This window comes from Oncorhynchus nerka, linkage group LG18 (assembly GCF_034236695.1).
Source record: "Oncorhynchus nerka isolate Pitt River linkage group LG18, Oner_Uvic_2.0, whole genome shotgun sequence".
NCBI classification, from domain to species: domain Eukaryota; kingdom Metazoa; phylum Chordata; class Actinopteri; order Salmoniformes; family Salmonidae; genus Oncorhynchus; species Oncorhynchus nerka.
Genome location: NC_088413.1, coordinates 17,753,512 through 17,769,260, shown reverse-complemented (window position 1 = coordinate 17,769,260; position 15,749 = coordinate 17,753,512). Strand labels below are relative to the sequence as shown.

The 15,749-nt window shown below is 51.1% G+C and overlaps 1 protein-coding gene across 7 annotated transcripts in view; it reads right to left on the bottom strand.

Annotated features, from left to right (window-relative positions):
• Window positions 1-15,749, bottom strand: part of ctnnd1 (catenin (cadherin-associated protein), delta 1) — a 64,479-nt gene that overhangs the window by 13,128 nt on the left and 35,602 nt on the right. For 6 of the 7 annotated variants that reach the window (XM_065003604.1, XM_065003605.1, XM_065003602.1 and 3 more), the window contains 7 exons: window positions 15,281-15,476; window positions 14,193-14,310; window positions 13,996-14,040; window positions 10,484-10,595; window positions 9,887-9,904; window positions 9,504-9,563; window positions 8,951-9,078 (listed from right to left, as the gene is read on the bottom strand). In XM_065003604.1, the coding sequence (XP_064859676.1) occupies window positions 8,951-9,078; window positions 9,504-9,563; window positions 9,887-9,904; window positions 10,484-10,595; window positions 13,996-14,040; window positions 14,193-14,310; window positions 15,281-15,476 (677 nt within the window). The remainder of the gene's footprint in view (window positions 1-8,950; window positions 9,079-9,503; window positions 9,564-9,886; window positions 9,905-10,483; window positions 10,596-13,995; window positions 14,041-14,192; window positions 14,311-15,280; window positions 15,477-15,749) is intronic. The other variant, XM_065003603.1, reaches the window with a different exon arrangement.

The following is a 15,749-nucleotide window of genomic DNA, read 5'->3' as shown; positions in this document are numbered from 1 at the left end:
GTGTTGGGCCTGATGGTGGTTGTGTTTGGGTTAAACTAACAGGTCGTGGTGGTGTTGGGCCTGGTGGTGGTTGTGTTTGGGTTAAACTAACAGGTCGTGGTGTCTCAAGGTGTGTGGTGGTGTTGGGCCTGATGGTGGTTGTGGTTGGGTTAAACTAACAGGTCATGGTGTCTCAAGGTGTGTGGTGGTGTTGGGCCTGATGGTGGTTGTGTTTGGGTTAAACTAACAGGTCGTGGTGGTGTTGGGCCTGGTGGTGGTTGTGTTTGGGTTAAACTAACAGGTCGTGGTGTCTCAAGGTGTGTGGTGGTGTTGGGCCTGATGGTGGTTGTGTTTGGGTTAAACTAACAGGTCGTGGTGGTGTTGGGCCTGGTGGTGGTTGTGTTTGGGTTAAACTAACAGGTCGTGGTGGTGTTGGGCCTGGTGGTGGTTGTGTTTGGGTTAAACTAACAGGCCGTGGTGGTGTTGGACCGGATGGTGGTTGTGTTTGGGTTAAACTAACAGGCCGTGGTGTCTCAAGGTGTGTGGTGGTGTTGGGTCTGATGGTGGTTGTGTTTGGGTTAAACTAACAGGCCGTGGTGGTGTTGGACCGGTGGTGGTTGTGTTAAACTAACAGGCCGTGGTGTCTCAAGGTGTGTGGTGGTGTTGGGTCTGGTGGTGGTTGTGTTTGGGTTAAACTAACAGGTCGTGGTGGTGTTGGGCCTGATGGTGGTTGTGTTTGGGTTAAACTAACAGGTCGTGGTGGTGTTGGACCTGATGGTGGTTGTGGTTGGGTTAAACTAACAGGTCGTGGTGGTGTTGGGCCTGGTGGTGGTTGTGTTTGGGTTAAACTAACAGGTCGTGGTGTCTCAAGGTGTGTGGTGGTGTTGGGCCTGATGGTGGTTGTGTTTGGGTTAAACTAACAGGTCGTGGTGGTGTTGGGCCTGGTGGTGGTTGTGTTTGGGTTAAACTAACAGGTCGTGGTGTCTCAAGGTGTGTGGTGGTGTTGGGCCTGGTGGTGGTTGTGGTTGGGTTAAACTAACAGGTCGTGGTATCTCAAGGTGTGTGGTGGTGGTTGTGTTAAACTAACAGGTCGTGGTGGTGTTGGGCCTGGTGGTGGTTGTGTTTGGGTTAAACTAACAGGTCGTGGTGTCTCAAGGTGTGTGGTGGTGTTGGGCCTGATGGTGGTTGTGTTTGGGTTAAACTAACAGGTCGTGGTGGTGTTGGGCCTGGTGGTGGTTGTGTTTGGGTTAAACTAACAGGTCGTGGTGGTGTTGGGCCTGGTGGTGGTTGTGTTTGGGTTAAACTAACAGGTCGTGGTGTCTCAAGGTGTGTGGTGGTGTTGGGCCTGATGGTGGTTGTGTTTGGGTTAAACTAACAGGTCGTGGTGGTGTTGGGCCTGATGGTGGTTGTGTTTGGGTTAAACTAACAGGTCGTGGTGTCTCAAGGTGTGTGGTGGTGTTGGGTCTGATGGTGGTTGTGTTTGGGTTAAACTAACAGGCCGTGGTGGTGTTGGACCGGTGGTGGTTGTGTTTGGGTTAAACTAACAGGTCGTGGTGGTGTTGGGTCTGATGGTGGTTGTGTTTGGGTTAAACTAACAGGTCGTGGTGTCTCAAGGTGTGTGGTGGTGTTGGGCCTGATGGTGGTTGTGTTTGGGTTAAACTAACAGGTCGTGGTGGTGTTGGGCCTGGTGGTGGTTGTGTTTGGGTTAAACTAACAGGTCGTGGTGGTGTTGGGCCTGGTGGTGGTTGTGTTTGGGTTAAACTAACAGGCCGTGGTGGTGTTGGACCGGATGGTGGTTGTGTTTGGGTTAAACTAACAGGCCGTGGTGTCTCAAGGTGTGTGGTGGTGTTGGGTCTGATGGTGGTTGTGTTTGGGTTAAACTAACAGGCCGTGGTGGTGTTGGACCGGTGGTGGTTGTGTTAAACTAACAGGCCGTGGTGTCTCAAGGTGTGTGGTGGTGTTGGGTCTGGTGGTGGTTGTGTTTGGGTTAAACTAACAGGTCGTGGTGGTGTTGGGCCTGATGGTGGTTGTGTTTGGGTTAAACTAACAGGTCGTGGTGGTGTTGGACCTGATGGTGGTTGTGGTTGGGTTAAACTAACAGGTCGTGGTGGTGTTGGGCCTGGTGGTGGTTGTGTTTGGGTTAAACTAACAGGTCGTGGTGTCTCAAGGTGTGTGGTGGTGTTGGGCCTGATGGTGGTTGTGTTTGGGTTAAACTAACAGGTCGTGGTGGTGTTGGGCCTGGTGGTGGTTGTGTTTGGGTTAAACTAACAGGTCGTGGTGTCTCAAGGTGTGTGGTGGTGTTGGGCCTGGTGGTGGTTGTGGTTGGGTTAAACTAACAGGTCGTGGTATCTCAAGGTGTGTGGTGGTGGTTGTGTTAAACTAACAGGTCGTGGTGGTGTTGGGCCTGGTGGTGGTTGTGTTTGGGTTAAACTAACAGGTCGTGGTGTCTCAAGGTGTGTGGTGGTGTTGGGCCTGATGGTGGTTGTGTTTGGGTTAAACTAACAGGTCGTGGTGGTGTTGGGCCTGGTGGTGGTTGTGTTTGGGTTAAACTAACAGGTCGTGGTGGTGTTGGGCCTGGTGGTGGTTGTGTTTGGGTTAAACTAACAGGTCGTGGTGTCTCAAGGTGTGTGGTGGTGTTGGGCCTGATGGTGGTTGTGTTTGGGTTAAACTAACAGGTCGTGGTGGTGTTGGGCCTGATGGTGGTTGTGTTTGGGTTAAACTAACAGGTCGTGGTGTCTCAAGGTGTGTGGTGGTGTTGGGTCTGATGGTGGTTGTGTTTGGGTTAAACTAACAGGCCGTGGTGGTGTTGGACCGGTGGTGGTTGTGTTTGGGTTAAACTAACAGGTCGTGGTGGTGTTGGGTCTGATGGTGGTTGTGTTTGGGTTAAACTAACAGGTCGTGGTGGTGTTGGGCCTGGTGGTGGTTGTGTTTGGGTTAAACTAACAGGTCGTGGTGGTGTTGGGCCTGGTGGTGGTTGTGTTTGGGTTAAACTAACAGGCCGTGGTGGTGTTGGACCGGATGGTGGTTGTGTTTGGGTTAAACTAACAGGCCGTGGTGTCTCAAGGTGTGTGGTGGTGTTGGGTCTGATGGTGGTTGTGTTTGGGTTAAACTAACAGGCCGTGGTGGTGTTGGACCGGTGGTGGTTGTGTTAAACTAACAGGCCGTGGTGTCTCAAGGTGTGTGGTGGTGTTGGGTCTGGTGGTGGTTGTGTTTGGGTTAAACTAACAGGTCGTGGTGGTGTTGGGCCTGATGGTGGTTGTGTTTGGGTTAAACTAACAGGTCGTGGTGGTGTTGGACCTGATGGTGGTTGTGGTTGGGTTAAACTAACAGGTCGTGGTGGTGTTGGGCCTGGTGGTGGTTGTGTTTGGGTTAAACTAACAGGTCGTGGTGTCTCAAGGTGTGTGGTGGTGTTGGGCCTGATGGTGGTTGTGTTTGGGTTAAACTAACAGGTCGTGGTGGTGTTGGGCCTGGTGGTGGTTGTGTTTGGGTTAAACTAACAGGTCGTGGTGTCTCAAGGTGTGTGGTGGTGTTGGGCCTGGTGGTGGTTGTGGTTGGGTTAAACTAACAGGTCGTGGTATCTCAAGGTGTGTGGTGGTGGTTGTGTTAAACTAACAGGTCGTGGTGGTGTTGGGCCTGGTGGTGGTTGTGGTTGGGTTAAACTAACAGGTCGTGGTATCTCAAGGTGTGTGGTGGTGGTTGTGTTAAACTAACAGGTCGTGGTGGTGTTGGGCCTGGTGGTGGTTGTGTTTGGGTTAAACTAACAGGTCGTGGTGTCTCAAGGTGTGTGGTGGTGTTGGGCCTGATGGTGGTTGTGTTTGGGTTAAACTAACAGGTCGTGGTGGTGTTGGGCCTGGTGGTGGTTGTGTTTGGGTTAAACTAACAGGTCGTGGTGGTGTTGGGCCTGGTGGTGGTTGTGTTTGGGTTAAACTAACAGGTCGTGGTGTCTCAAGGTGTGTGGTGGTGTTGGGCCTGATGGTGGTTGTGTTTGGGTTAAACTAACAGGTCGTGGTGGTGTTGGGCCTGATGGTGGTTGTGTTTGGGTTAAACTAACAGGTCGTGGTGTCTCAAGGTGTGTGGTGGTGTTGGGTCTGATGGTGGTTGTGTTTGGGTTAAACTAACAGGCCGTGGTGGTGTTGGACCGGTGGTGGTTGTGTTTGGGTTAAACTAACAGGTCGTGGTGGTGTTGGGTCTGATGGTGGTTGTGTTTGGGTTAAACTAACAGGTCGTGGTGTCTCAAGGTGTGTGGTGGTGTTGGGCCTGATGGTGGTTGTGTTTGGGTTAAACTAACAGGTCGTGGTGGTGTTGGGCCTGGTGGTGGTTGTGTTTGGGTTAAACTAACAGGTCGTGGTGGTGTTGGGCCTGGTGGTGGTTGTGTTTGGGTTAAACTAACAGGCCGTGGTGGTGTTGGACCGGATGGTGGTTGTGTTTGGGTTAAACTAACAGGCCGTGGTGTCTCAAGGTGTGTGGTGGTGTTGGGTCTGATGGTGGTTGTGTTTGGGTTAAACTAACAGGCCGTGGTGGTGTTGGACCGGTGGTGGTTGTGTTAAACTAACAGGCCGTGGTGTCTCAAGGTGTGTGGTGGTGTTGGGTCTGGTGGTGGTTGTGTTTGGGTTAAACTAACAGGTCGTGGTGGTGTTGGGCCTGATGGTGGTTGTGTTTGGGTTAAACTAACAGGTCGTGGTGGTGTTGGACCTGATGGTGGTTGTGGTTGGGTTAAACTAACAGGTCGTGGTGGTGTTGGGCCTGGTGGTGGTTGTGTTTGGGTTAAACTAACAGGTCGTGGTGTCTCAAGGTGTGTGGTGGTGTTGGGCCTGATGGTGGTTGTGTTTGGGTTAAACTAACAGGTCGTGGTGGTGTTGGGCCTGGTGGTGGTTGTGTTTGGGTTAAACTAACAGGTCGTGGTGTCTCAAGGTGTGTGGTGGTGTTGGGCCTGGTGGTGGTTGTGGTTGGGTTAAACTAACAGGTCGTGGTATCTCAAGGTGTGTGGTGGTGGTTGTGTTAAACTAACAGGTCGTGGTGGTGTTGGGCCTGGTGGTGGTTGTGTTTGGGTTAAACTAACAGGTCGTGGTGTCTCAAGGTGTGTGGTGGTGTTGGGCCTGATGGTGGTTGTGTTTGGGTTAAACTAACAGGTCGTGGTGGTGTTGGGCCTGGTGGTGGTTGTGTTTGGGTTAAACTAACAGGTCGTGGTGGTGTTGGGCCTGGTGGTGGTTGTGTTTGGGTTAAACTAACAGGTCGTGGTGTCTCAAGGTGTGTGGTGGTGTTGGGCCTGATGGTGGTTGTGTTTGGGTTAAACTAACAGGTCGTGGTGGTGTTGGGCCTGATGGTGGTTGTGTTTGGGTTAAACTAACAGGTCGTGGTGTCTCAAGGTGTGTGGTGGTGTTGGGTCTGATGGTGGTTGTGTTTGGGTTAAACTAACAGGCCGTGGTGGTGTTGGACCGGTGGTGGTTGTGTTTGGGTTAAACTAACAGGTCGTGGTGGTGTTGGGTCTGATGGTGGTTGTGTTTGGGTTAAACTAACAGGTCGTGGTGGTGTTGGGCCTGGTGGTGGTTGTGTTTGGGTTAAACTAACAGGTCGTGGTGGTGTTGGGCCTGGTGGTGGTTGTGTTTGGGTTAAACTAACAGGCCGTGGTGGTGTTGGACCGGATGGTGGTTGTGTTTGGGTTAAACTAACAGGCCGTGGTGTCTCAAGGTGTGTGGTGGTGTTGGGTCTGATGGTGGTTGTGTTTGGGTTAAACTAACAGGCCGTGGTGGTGTTGGACCGGTGGTGGTTGTGTTAAACTAACAGGCCGTGGTGTCTCAAGGTGTGTGGTGGTGTTGGGTCTGGTGGTGGTTGTGTTTGGGTTAAACTAACAGGTCGTGGTGGTGTTGGGCCTGATGGTGGTTGTGTTTGGGTTAAACTAACAGGTCGTGGTGGTGTTGGACCTGATGGTGGTTGTGGTTGGGTTAAACTAACAGGTCGTGGTGGTGTTGGGCCTGGTGGTGGTTGTGTTTGGGTTAAACTAACAGGTCGTGGTGTCTCAAGGTGTGTGGTGGTGTTGGGCCTGATGGTGGTTGTGTTTGGGTTAAACTAACAGGTCGTGGTGGTGTTGGGCCTGGTGGTGGTTGTGTTTGGGTTAAACTAACAGGTCGTGGTGTCTCAAGGTGTGTGGTGGTGTTGGGCCTGGTGGTGGTTGTGGTTGGGTTAAACTAACAGGTCGTGGTATCTCAAGGTGTGTGGTGGTGGTTGTGTTAAACTAACAGGTCGTGGTGGTGTTGGGCCTGGTGGTGGTTGTGTTTGGGTTAAACTAACAGGTCGTGGTGTCTCAAGGTGTGTGGTGGTGTTGGGCCTGATGGTGGTTGTGTTTGGGTTAAACTAACAGGTCGTGGTGGTGTTGGGCCTGGTGGTGGTTGTGTTTGGGTTAAACTAACAGGTCGTGGTGGTGGTTGTGTTTGGGTTAAACTAACAGGTCGTGGTGTCTCAAGGTGTGTGGTGGTGTTGGGCCTGATGGTGGTTGTGTTTGGGTTAAACTAACAGGTCGTGGTGGTGTTGGGTCTGATGGTGGTTGTGTTTGGGTTAAACTAACAGGTCGTGGTGGTGTTGGGCCTGATGGTGGTTGTGTTTGGGTTAAACTAACAGGTCGTGGTGGTGTTGGGCCTGATGGTGGTTGTGTTTGGTGGTTGTGTTTGGTGGTTGTGTTTGGGTTAAACTAACAGGTCGTGGTGTCTCAAGGTGTGTGGTGGTGTTGGGTCTGATGGTGGTTGTGTTTGGGTTAAACTAACAGGCCGTGGTGGTGTTGGACCGGTGGTGGTTGTGTTAAACTAACAGGTCGTGGTCTCTCAAGGTGTGTGGTGGTGTTGGACCGGTGGTGGTTGTGTTTGGGTTAAACTAACAGGTCGTGGTGGTGTTGGGTCTGATGGTGGTTGTGTTTGGGTTAAACTAACAGGTCGTGGTGGTGTTGGGCCTGATGGTGGTTGTGTTTGGGTTAAACTAACAGGTCGTGGTGGTGTTGGACCTGATGGTGGTTGTGGTTGGGTTAAACTAACAGGTCGTGGTGGTGTTGGGCCTGGTGGTGGTTGTGTTTGGGTTAAACTAACAGGTCGTGGTGGTGTTGGGCCTGATGGTGGTTGTGTTTGGGTTAAACTAACAGGTCGTGGTGGTGTTGGACCGGATGGTGGTTGTGTTTGGGTTAAACTAACAGGTCGTGGTGTCTCAAGGTGTGTGGTGGTGTTGGGTCTGATGGTGGTGGTGTTTGGGTTAAACTAACAGGTCGTGGTGGTGTTGGGCCTGATGGTGGTTGTGTTTGGGTTAAACTAACAGGCCGTGGTGTCTCAAGGTGTGTGGTGGTGTTGGGCCTGATGGTGGTTGTGTTAAACTAACAGGCCGTGGTGGTGTTGGACCGGATGGTGGTTGTGTTTGGGTTAAACTAACAGGTCGTGGTGTTGTTGGGTCTGATGGTGGTTGTGTTAAACTAACAGGTCGTGGTGGTGTTGGGCCTGGTGGTGGTTGTGTTTGGGTTAAACTAACAGGTCGTGGTGTCTCAAGGTGTGTGGTGGTGTTGGGCCTGATGGTGGTTGTGGTTGGGTTAAACTAACAGGTCGTGGTGTCTCAAGGTGTGTGGTGGTGTTGGGCCTGATGGTGGTTGTGTTTGGGTTAAACTAACAGGTCGTGGTGGTGTTGGGCCTGATGGTGGTTGTGTTTGGGTTAAACTAACAGGTCGTGGTGGTGTTGGGCCTGATGGTGATTGTGTTTGGGTTAAACTAACAGGTCGTGGTGGTGTTGGGCCTGATGGTGGTTGTGTTTGGGTTAAACTAACAGGTCGTGGTGGTGTTGGGCCTGATGGTGGTTGTGTTTGGGTTAAACTAACAGGTCGTGGTGGTGTTGGGCCTGATGGTGGTTGTGTTTGGGTTAAACTAACAGGTCGTGGTGTCTCAAGGTGTGTGGTGGTGTTGGGCCTGGTGGTGGTTGTGTTTGGGTTAAACTAACAGGTCGTGGTGGTGTTGGGCCTGATGGTGGTTGTGTTTGGGTTAAACTAACAGGTCGTGGTGGTGTTGGGCCTGATGGTGGTTGTGTTAAACTAACAGGCCGTGGTGTCTCAAGGTGTGTGGTGGTGTTGGGTCTGATGGTGGTTGTGTTTGTGTTAAACTAACAGGTCGTGGTGGTGTTGGGCCTGATGGTGGTTGTGTTTGGGTTAAACTAACAGGTCGTGGTGTCTCAAGGTGTGTGGTGGTGTTGGGCCTGATGGTGGTTGTGTTTGGGTTAAACTAACAGGTCGTGGTGGTGTTGGGCCTGATGGTGGTTGTGTTTGGGTTAAACTAACAGGTCGTGGTGGTGTTGGGCCTGATGGTGGTTGTGTTTGGGTTAAACTAACAGGTCGTGGTGGTGTTGGGCCTGATGGTGGTTGTGTTTGGGTTAAACTAACAGGTCGTGGCGGTGTTGGGCCTGATGGTGGTTGTGTTTGGGTTAAACTAACAGGCCGTGGTGGTGTTGGACCGGATGGTGGTTGTGTTTGGGTTAAACTAACAGGCCGTGGTGTCTCAAGGTGTGTGGTGGTGTTGGGCCTGATGGTGGTTGTGTTTGGGTTAAACTAACAGGTCGTGGTCGTGTTGGGTCTGATGGTGGTTGTGTTTGGGTTAAACTAACAGGTCGTGGTGTCTCAAGGTGTGTGGTGGTGTTGGGCCTGATGGTGGTTGTGGTTGGGTTAAACTAACAGGCCGTGGTGTTGTTGGGTCTGATGGTGGTTGTGTTTGGGTTAAACTAACAGGTCGTGGTGTTGTTGGGTCTGATGGTGGTTGTGTTTGGGTTAAACTAACAGGCCGTGGTGTCTCAAGGTGTGTGGTGGTGTTGGGCCTGATGGTGGTTGTGTTTGGGTTAAACTAACAGGTCGTGGTGTCTCAAGGTGTGTGGTGGTGTTGGGCCTGATGGTGGTTGTGGTTGGGTTAAACTAACAGGTCGTGGTGTCTCAAGGTGTGTGGTGGTGTTGTGGTTGACTCACGGTCCAGCGTCCGGCACACAGGTTCTGCACGGCTCCGGCGGAGGCTTCCAGCACGGTGGGGTTCTTACTCTCCTTCAGCAGAGAGGTGTAGACACGCACCACCTCTGGCTGGAACAACAACTCATAACCTGGAGAGACACACGGAGGGAGAGGTGTTAGAAACATGGAGACATCTCAGTGTCTTCTCATTTTCACCTGCACTGTTGCTGCATTCATAAATCTCAGACTTCAGTGAGTTCAGGAGAACTGGGAGCTCGGGGGGGGGGGGGGTCACTTTGAATGGTCATCCAACTTGGAATTCCAAGTCAGAGCTCGGAATAGAGCTCGGAATTTCAGAACTGAAGATCACTGACATGATTTGACCTCGTTTCCCAGTTGTCTTGAAAGCAGCATGATTGGGAAAAAAACTTCACAGGTGAAAACAATGTGATGGGAGCTCATTAGGCTGGCTTAGCTGTCACCTGGTCACTTCTTTCAGATCAGTACAGCAGATGAGTGGACAGGAGAAACATGCATATTCCAGTCTACATGATGCCACTTTATACTGTGTTACCTTTGGCAGGTGTAGTCCTCTTTGGAATGTCAATCATATCTGCTCCGTCTTCATTTCTCCCTGCAACAGAACATCAGAACACTCAGAAACAGACGCACAGAACACTCAATAAACCCCCCCACTACGGCGCACCAGAACTCCCCCGCCCGCTACAGTGCTCTAGAACCCTCTAACCGCTATGGTTCTCTAGAACCACACAGCTCTGTGAGCCACTGAAAAAGCCACTAGGTAGGAGCACACATGCTAATACAGACTCACACACATCGTCCTCTAGGAGACGGCAGAGAGCATGACAGTGCATGCATAGAGTTAGGAGACTGACACATCATTAGCCCGTCCTAATTAATGCTCTACCCAGCAGACAAGCAGAGGTCAGAGCTTACCTTTAGAACACCAGTCATCTGTTCCACAGCAGAGAGGAGAGCAGAACGAGGGAGGATTAAATGATAGGAGGAGGAGAGAGGAAGATCATTTGAGTCAAGCGAGAACAGCAGCAGTGACCCAGCCACCAAGACACCTCCTCCCACCAAAGCACCAGCATAGATCAAATGTAGGATTAGATTAGAAACTATCGCAGCAAAAACACACACCAACATCCACACCAGCACAAAGACAAACCATCAAAAACACACACCAACATCCACACCAGCACAAAGACAAACCATCAAAAACTAAATGTCTGTTCATAAATAGAGAAACAAATAATTTCCCTCACAGACATTAAGGAGTGAGACTGAACATTCTTTAGGATGGGGGTAAATAGCATTCAACATCCCAGGCCAACCACTGGTTCTCTGCTGTCTCTCTTTCCTGCTACACTGTCACTATACTGTGTACACACACACTAAAGTCAACAATTGCATCACTCTCACTCTCCATCTGCCTTCCTTCCACAGACAGATAATATAAACACTCACTCACACAGACAAGACAGACAGGCAGACAGAGGCACCCACGCAAACACACAGACACACACTGACCTTTGCCCCTGCGGGAGCTGAAGCGGTTGGTCTTTCCAGTGGAGGGGGCGGGGCCCTGGTTGAGGGACATGGCTTCCTGGTAGCGCTCAGCGCCCGGCACCTCCCGGTGAACCTACGGTCAAGTCAAGTTTACAATCATATAGTATAATATGACTTATTTAAAGACATGCTGTGAAACGTTGGTGCCTACTCAGTATGTTCTTTACCCCTCCGGCTTTGGGCTGATGTGTCAACATGTTGCTCACACAATCAGAATCGACGAGCAGAATTACTGTCTGAACTCAATTAGCCACGGAATCCCTAGTTTGAAAGCAACTTTTTCTGGAACTATACTGTGCCATTTTCCCCCCATGTGGGTCAGCCCCCTAGCATTTCAAGTTCTAGCCAATGAGCTTCAGCCCCTCGCGATTTGAGTGACAGCTAGCAAGATGCACACACAGCAGAGTGAGCGCTGAGGGACCACTTCTGGCTCGTGAGCACTACTTTCACAACTGTGAACAGTGTCGTCACCATGCTAAAAGTTCAACTTCCATACGGATACCAGGTTAAGTATCACAATACTCCATACAGTACTAAAACAATACCATGGCCAAAGGCACAGAATGGCACTTGAACCAGACAGATCTTCCAGTTCTATATTAAATGTATTATTTTTGAATGTACGCTTTAATGAATCAATTATACAATCAATTTGACTTCATTTATTTTACTAATGTAACTACATAACATCATGGTAATAATGTATTTGAACGGTAAATCTCTATTGATAAACTGGGCAAATCAAGATGTAGTCTAGGTGTATTCACAATACAGCTGAATGCATATTGAATAGCAGCGTGACCATGAATTGAGGTAGAGCTTTCTGGCTGATTTCATGGTGCTGCAGATGAAAAAACTATCGTTTCCCTTCCATTTGGGACTTACTTTATTGTACTGATCAACAATATTTGCATAGAAGAAGCAATCTCTTTATTTGATAACAGTGTCTCTCTTTAAGACCCATGACATTATTCACACACACAGCCAGTTCAAGGCTCGAGCAAATAGGATCTTGACTGGGACAGAGGAATAAAGGTTTTGGTCACAATCAGTGTTAGCCACGGGGAAGTGGAACAGGCCAGTGTTCGCCACGGGGAAGTGGAACAGGCCAGTGTTAGCCACGGGGAAGTGGAACAGGCCAGTGTTAGCCACGGGGAAGTGGAACAGGCCAGTGTTAGCCACGGGGAAGTGGAACAGGCCAGTGTTAGCCACGGGGAAGTGGAACAGGCCAGTGTTAGCCACGGGGAAGTGGAACAGGCCAGTGTTAGCCACGGGGAAGTGGAACAGGCCAGTGTTAGCCAGGCCAGTGTTAGCCACGGGAAGTGGAACAGGCCAGTGTTAGCCACGGGGAAGTGGAACAGGCCAGTGTTAGCCACGGGAAGTGGAACAGGCCAGTGTTAGCCACGGGGAAGTGGAACAGGCCAGTGTTAGCCACGGGGAAGTGGAAGTGTGGAACAGGCCAGTGTTAGCCACGGGGAAGTGGAACAGGCCAGTGTTAGCCACGGGGAAGTGGAACAGGCCAGTGTTAGCCGGGGAAGTGGAACAGGCCAGTGTTAGCCACGGGGAAGTGGAACAGGCCAGTGTTAGCCACGGGGAAGTGGAACAGGCCAGTGTTAGCCACGGGGAAGTGGAACAGGCCAGTGTTAGCCACGGGGAAGTGGGAAGCCACGGGGAAGTGGAACAGGCCAGTGTTAGCCACGGGGAAGTGGAACAGGCCAGTGTTAGGCCAGTGTTAGCCACGGGGAAGTGGAACAGGCCAGTGTTAGCCACGGGGAAGTGGAACAGGCCAGTGTTAGCCACGGGGGAAGTGGAACAGGCCAGTGTTAGCCACGGGGAAGTGGAACAGGCCAGTGTTAGCCACGGGGAAGTGGAACAGGCCAGTGTTAGCCACGGGGAAGTGGAACAGGCCAGTGTTAGCCACGGGGAAGTGGAACAGGCCAGTGGCCGGGGAAGTGGAACAGGCCAGTGGCCACGGGGAAGTGGAACAGGCCAGTGTTAGCCACGGGGAAGTGGAACAGGCCAGTGTTAGCCACGGGGAAGTGGAACAGGCCAGTGTTAGCCACGGGAAGTGGAACAGGCCAGTGTTGGAACAGGCCAGTGTTAGCCACGGGGAAGTGGAACAGGCCAGTGTTAGCCACGGGGAAGTGGAACAGGCCAGTGTTAGCCACGGGGAAGTGGAGGCCAGTGTGGAAGTGGAACAGGCCAGTGTTAGCCACGGGGAAGTGGAACAGGCCAGTGTTAGCCACGGGGAAGTGGAACAGGCCAGTGTTAGCCACGGGAAGTGGAACAGGCCAGTGTTAGCCACGGGGAAGTGGAACAGGCCAGTGTTAGCCACGGGAAGTGGAACAGGCCAGTGTTAGCCACGGGAAGTGGAACAGGCCAGTGTTAGCCACGGGGAAGTGGAACAGGCCAGTGTTAGCCACGGGGAAGTGGAACAGGCCAGTGTTAGCCACGGGGAAGTGGAACAGGCCAGTGTTAGCCACGGGGAAGTGGAACAGGCCAGTGTTAGCCACGGGAAGTGGAACAGGCCAGTGTTAGCCACGGGGAAGTGGAACAGGCCAGTGTTAGCCACGGGGAAGTGGAACAGGCCAGTGTTAGCCACGGGGAAGTGGAACAGGCCAGTGTTAGCCACGGGGAAGTGGAACAGGCCAGTGTTAGCCACGGGGAAGTGGAACAGGCCAGTGTTAGCCACGGGGAAGTGGAACAGGCCAGTGTTAGCCAGGGGGAAGTGGAACAGGCCAGTGTTAGCCACGGGGAAGTGGAACAGGCCAGTGTTAGCCACGGGGAAGTGGAACAGGCCAGTGTTAGCCACGGGGAAGTGGAAGGCCAGGCCAGTGTTAGCCAGTGGGAAGTGGAACAGGCCAGTGTTAGCCACGGGAAGTGGAACAGGCCAGTGTTAGCCAGGGGAAGGGAAGTAGCCACGGGGAAGTGGAACAGGCCAGTGTTAACGGGGAAGTGGAACAGGCCAGTGTTAGCCACGGGGAAGTGGAACAGGCCAGTGTTAGCCACGGGGAAGTGGAACAGGCCAGTGTTAGCCACGGGGAAGTGGAACAGGCCAGTGTTAGCCACGGGAAGTGGGGAAGTGGAACAGGCCAGTGTTAGCCACGGGGAAGTGGAACAGGCCAGTGTTAGCCATGGGGAAGTGGAGTGGGCACCGTGCTCTCACGTCATAAGGGGACCTCGGCTGCGCTGATAAACTAACTTGATCCTCTCTCAATCAGTAGATGACGTGACACTCATTTGACAGAAGTACCTTTATCTAGGACCGAACCGTTTGTCATGTGCTGCTATCGGAAAAAGTACAGAAGTTTGGGTATACCATGCAACACTAAGAACTACTGGCTAAAAAGTCTACAGAAGTACCAGAGAATCTCTTTAAAGTACAATTCAAAAGGTCACAACACATTACTAAAAAGGCAGGATGAAACACTGTAGAAAGAAACAAAGGACAACAATATAAACTACAACTATACCTGATAGGACAGATTCCTCAGCAGACACATACTGTTCTCTATCAGCTGGAGACAGACAGGGAGGTGAGAGAGAGGGAGGGGGGGGGTGTCGAGAGGGGGGGGATAAGACGAAGGAAAAGGAGAACAGGATTAAAATACATGTGGACACAATCAAAGTTCAGGATCACAAGATAAAACAGCAGTGTGTGTGTGCACACCTTGTTGTCCACGTCTTTCAGGTTGATCTGTGATTGGACAATGTACATGAGCGAGTCGACCAATCCTGTGCACTCTCTCAGCTTCCTCCTGGCCTCACTGCGCTCAGAGCTCACGTTCCTGTTTTAGAGAGAGCGGTGGGAGGAGAGGTAGAGAAGGTGTGTGAGAAAAAACAAACAAGCAATAGAGAAACAGAGGGGAAATGGGCAGAGACCAAGAGACAGAGAGAGAGGAATGAGAGTGGCTACAATCAGTGGCCACATAAGGATTCCAGCACACAACCATTAGTAATAAAACACTGAGTGGTCCTATGTCAGTGTGTTGCAGAGACTGAAAGTCAAAGCGTGTGGTCACCTCCCAAAAAGCACCCTATTCTCTATGTGGTGCACTAATGTTAGGGATGCCCATATAGGGGATCGGGGCAATTTAGGATGGAAGCCTGTGGTTGTTAAACTCCAGTCGAGTGAGAGGACAGTGAGATCGTAGATCAGGTTACTGGGCCAGTCATTGTGTTGTAGCCTGCCTTTAACAGAGACAGACACACCCACTGGGGAACACAGCACATTCCCACTCTGCCCTACCTTCTGGGAATTCCTCAGGCACACCTGTACAGACATGCACACACACACACACACACACACACACACACACTGCAAGACCAACACACAGCTACCAGTCACTAAATGGACGATACATTACTGTTTCATGGCTGGCTGACACATCTTCAACACTGGTATGTATTTTACAATATCGTCTATCATGATATTTTGATACAGTGCCCAAGTTCAAATGAAAAGTTTGACAAATTGGACGACTTCAGTTTGGTCCTAGCTGGGTTGAGTATAAAACCATCAGAATGGAAAAAGACCAATAAAATCATTAAGAATTAATATGTTGCAATTCTACGGTCAATGTTGAAGCATAAAATATATTTACAACTTTTATTATTCAGAAACGTTAAAATACCGTAAAAAATGAGAAACATATTGTGATATGATATTACGGCCATATCACCCTCCTCTTTTTCCTCCCACTGTAGAATCCATCCCTCTCCCTCCCTCTCTCTCCCTCTCTCTCCCTCCCTCCGTACCTCAGGCAGCCAGCTGTGTTGGTGAGAGACGTCTCCCACTCCAGGTGTCGTGGTTTGAGGTTCTCCTCTCCTCCTGCCTCGTTCCCTCTCTCCCAGCCCGAGTGAGCTACCATCACCTCGTCTGAGAGGGCGTGCAGAGCGTGGTCAACGATCTCCATCTTCACTGAGTCGTGAGACGACAAGTTCCACAGCGTGCCTGAGGAAGAGAGTGACGGATCATCATCACCACCACCACACACTACCGTCTCCCACTTACCGCAGTAGTACACTAGTAGTAACCGCAGTAGTACACTAGTAGTAACCGCAGTAGTACACTAGTAGTAACCGCAGTAGTACACTAGTAGTAACCGCAGTAGTACACTAGTAGTAACCGCAGTAGTACACTAGTAGTAACCGCAGTAGTATTACCTGTGATAGTATCGGTCAGGTCCTGGTCTCTGGTCTTCCTCAGTAGTACACTAGTAGTAAC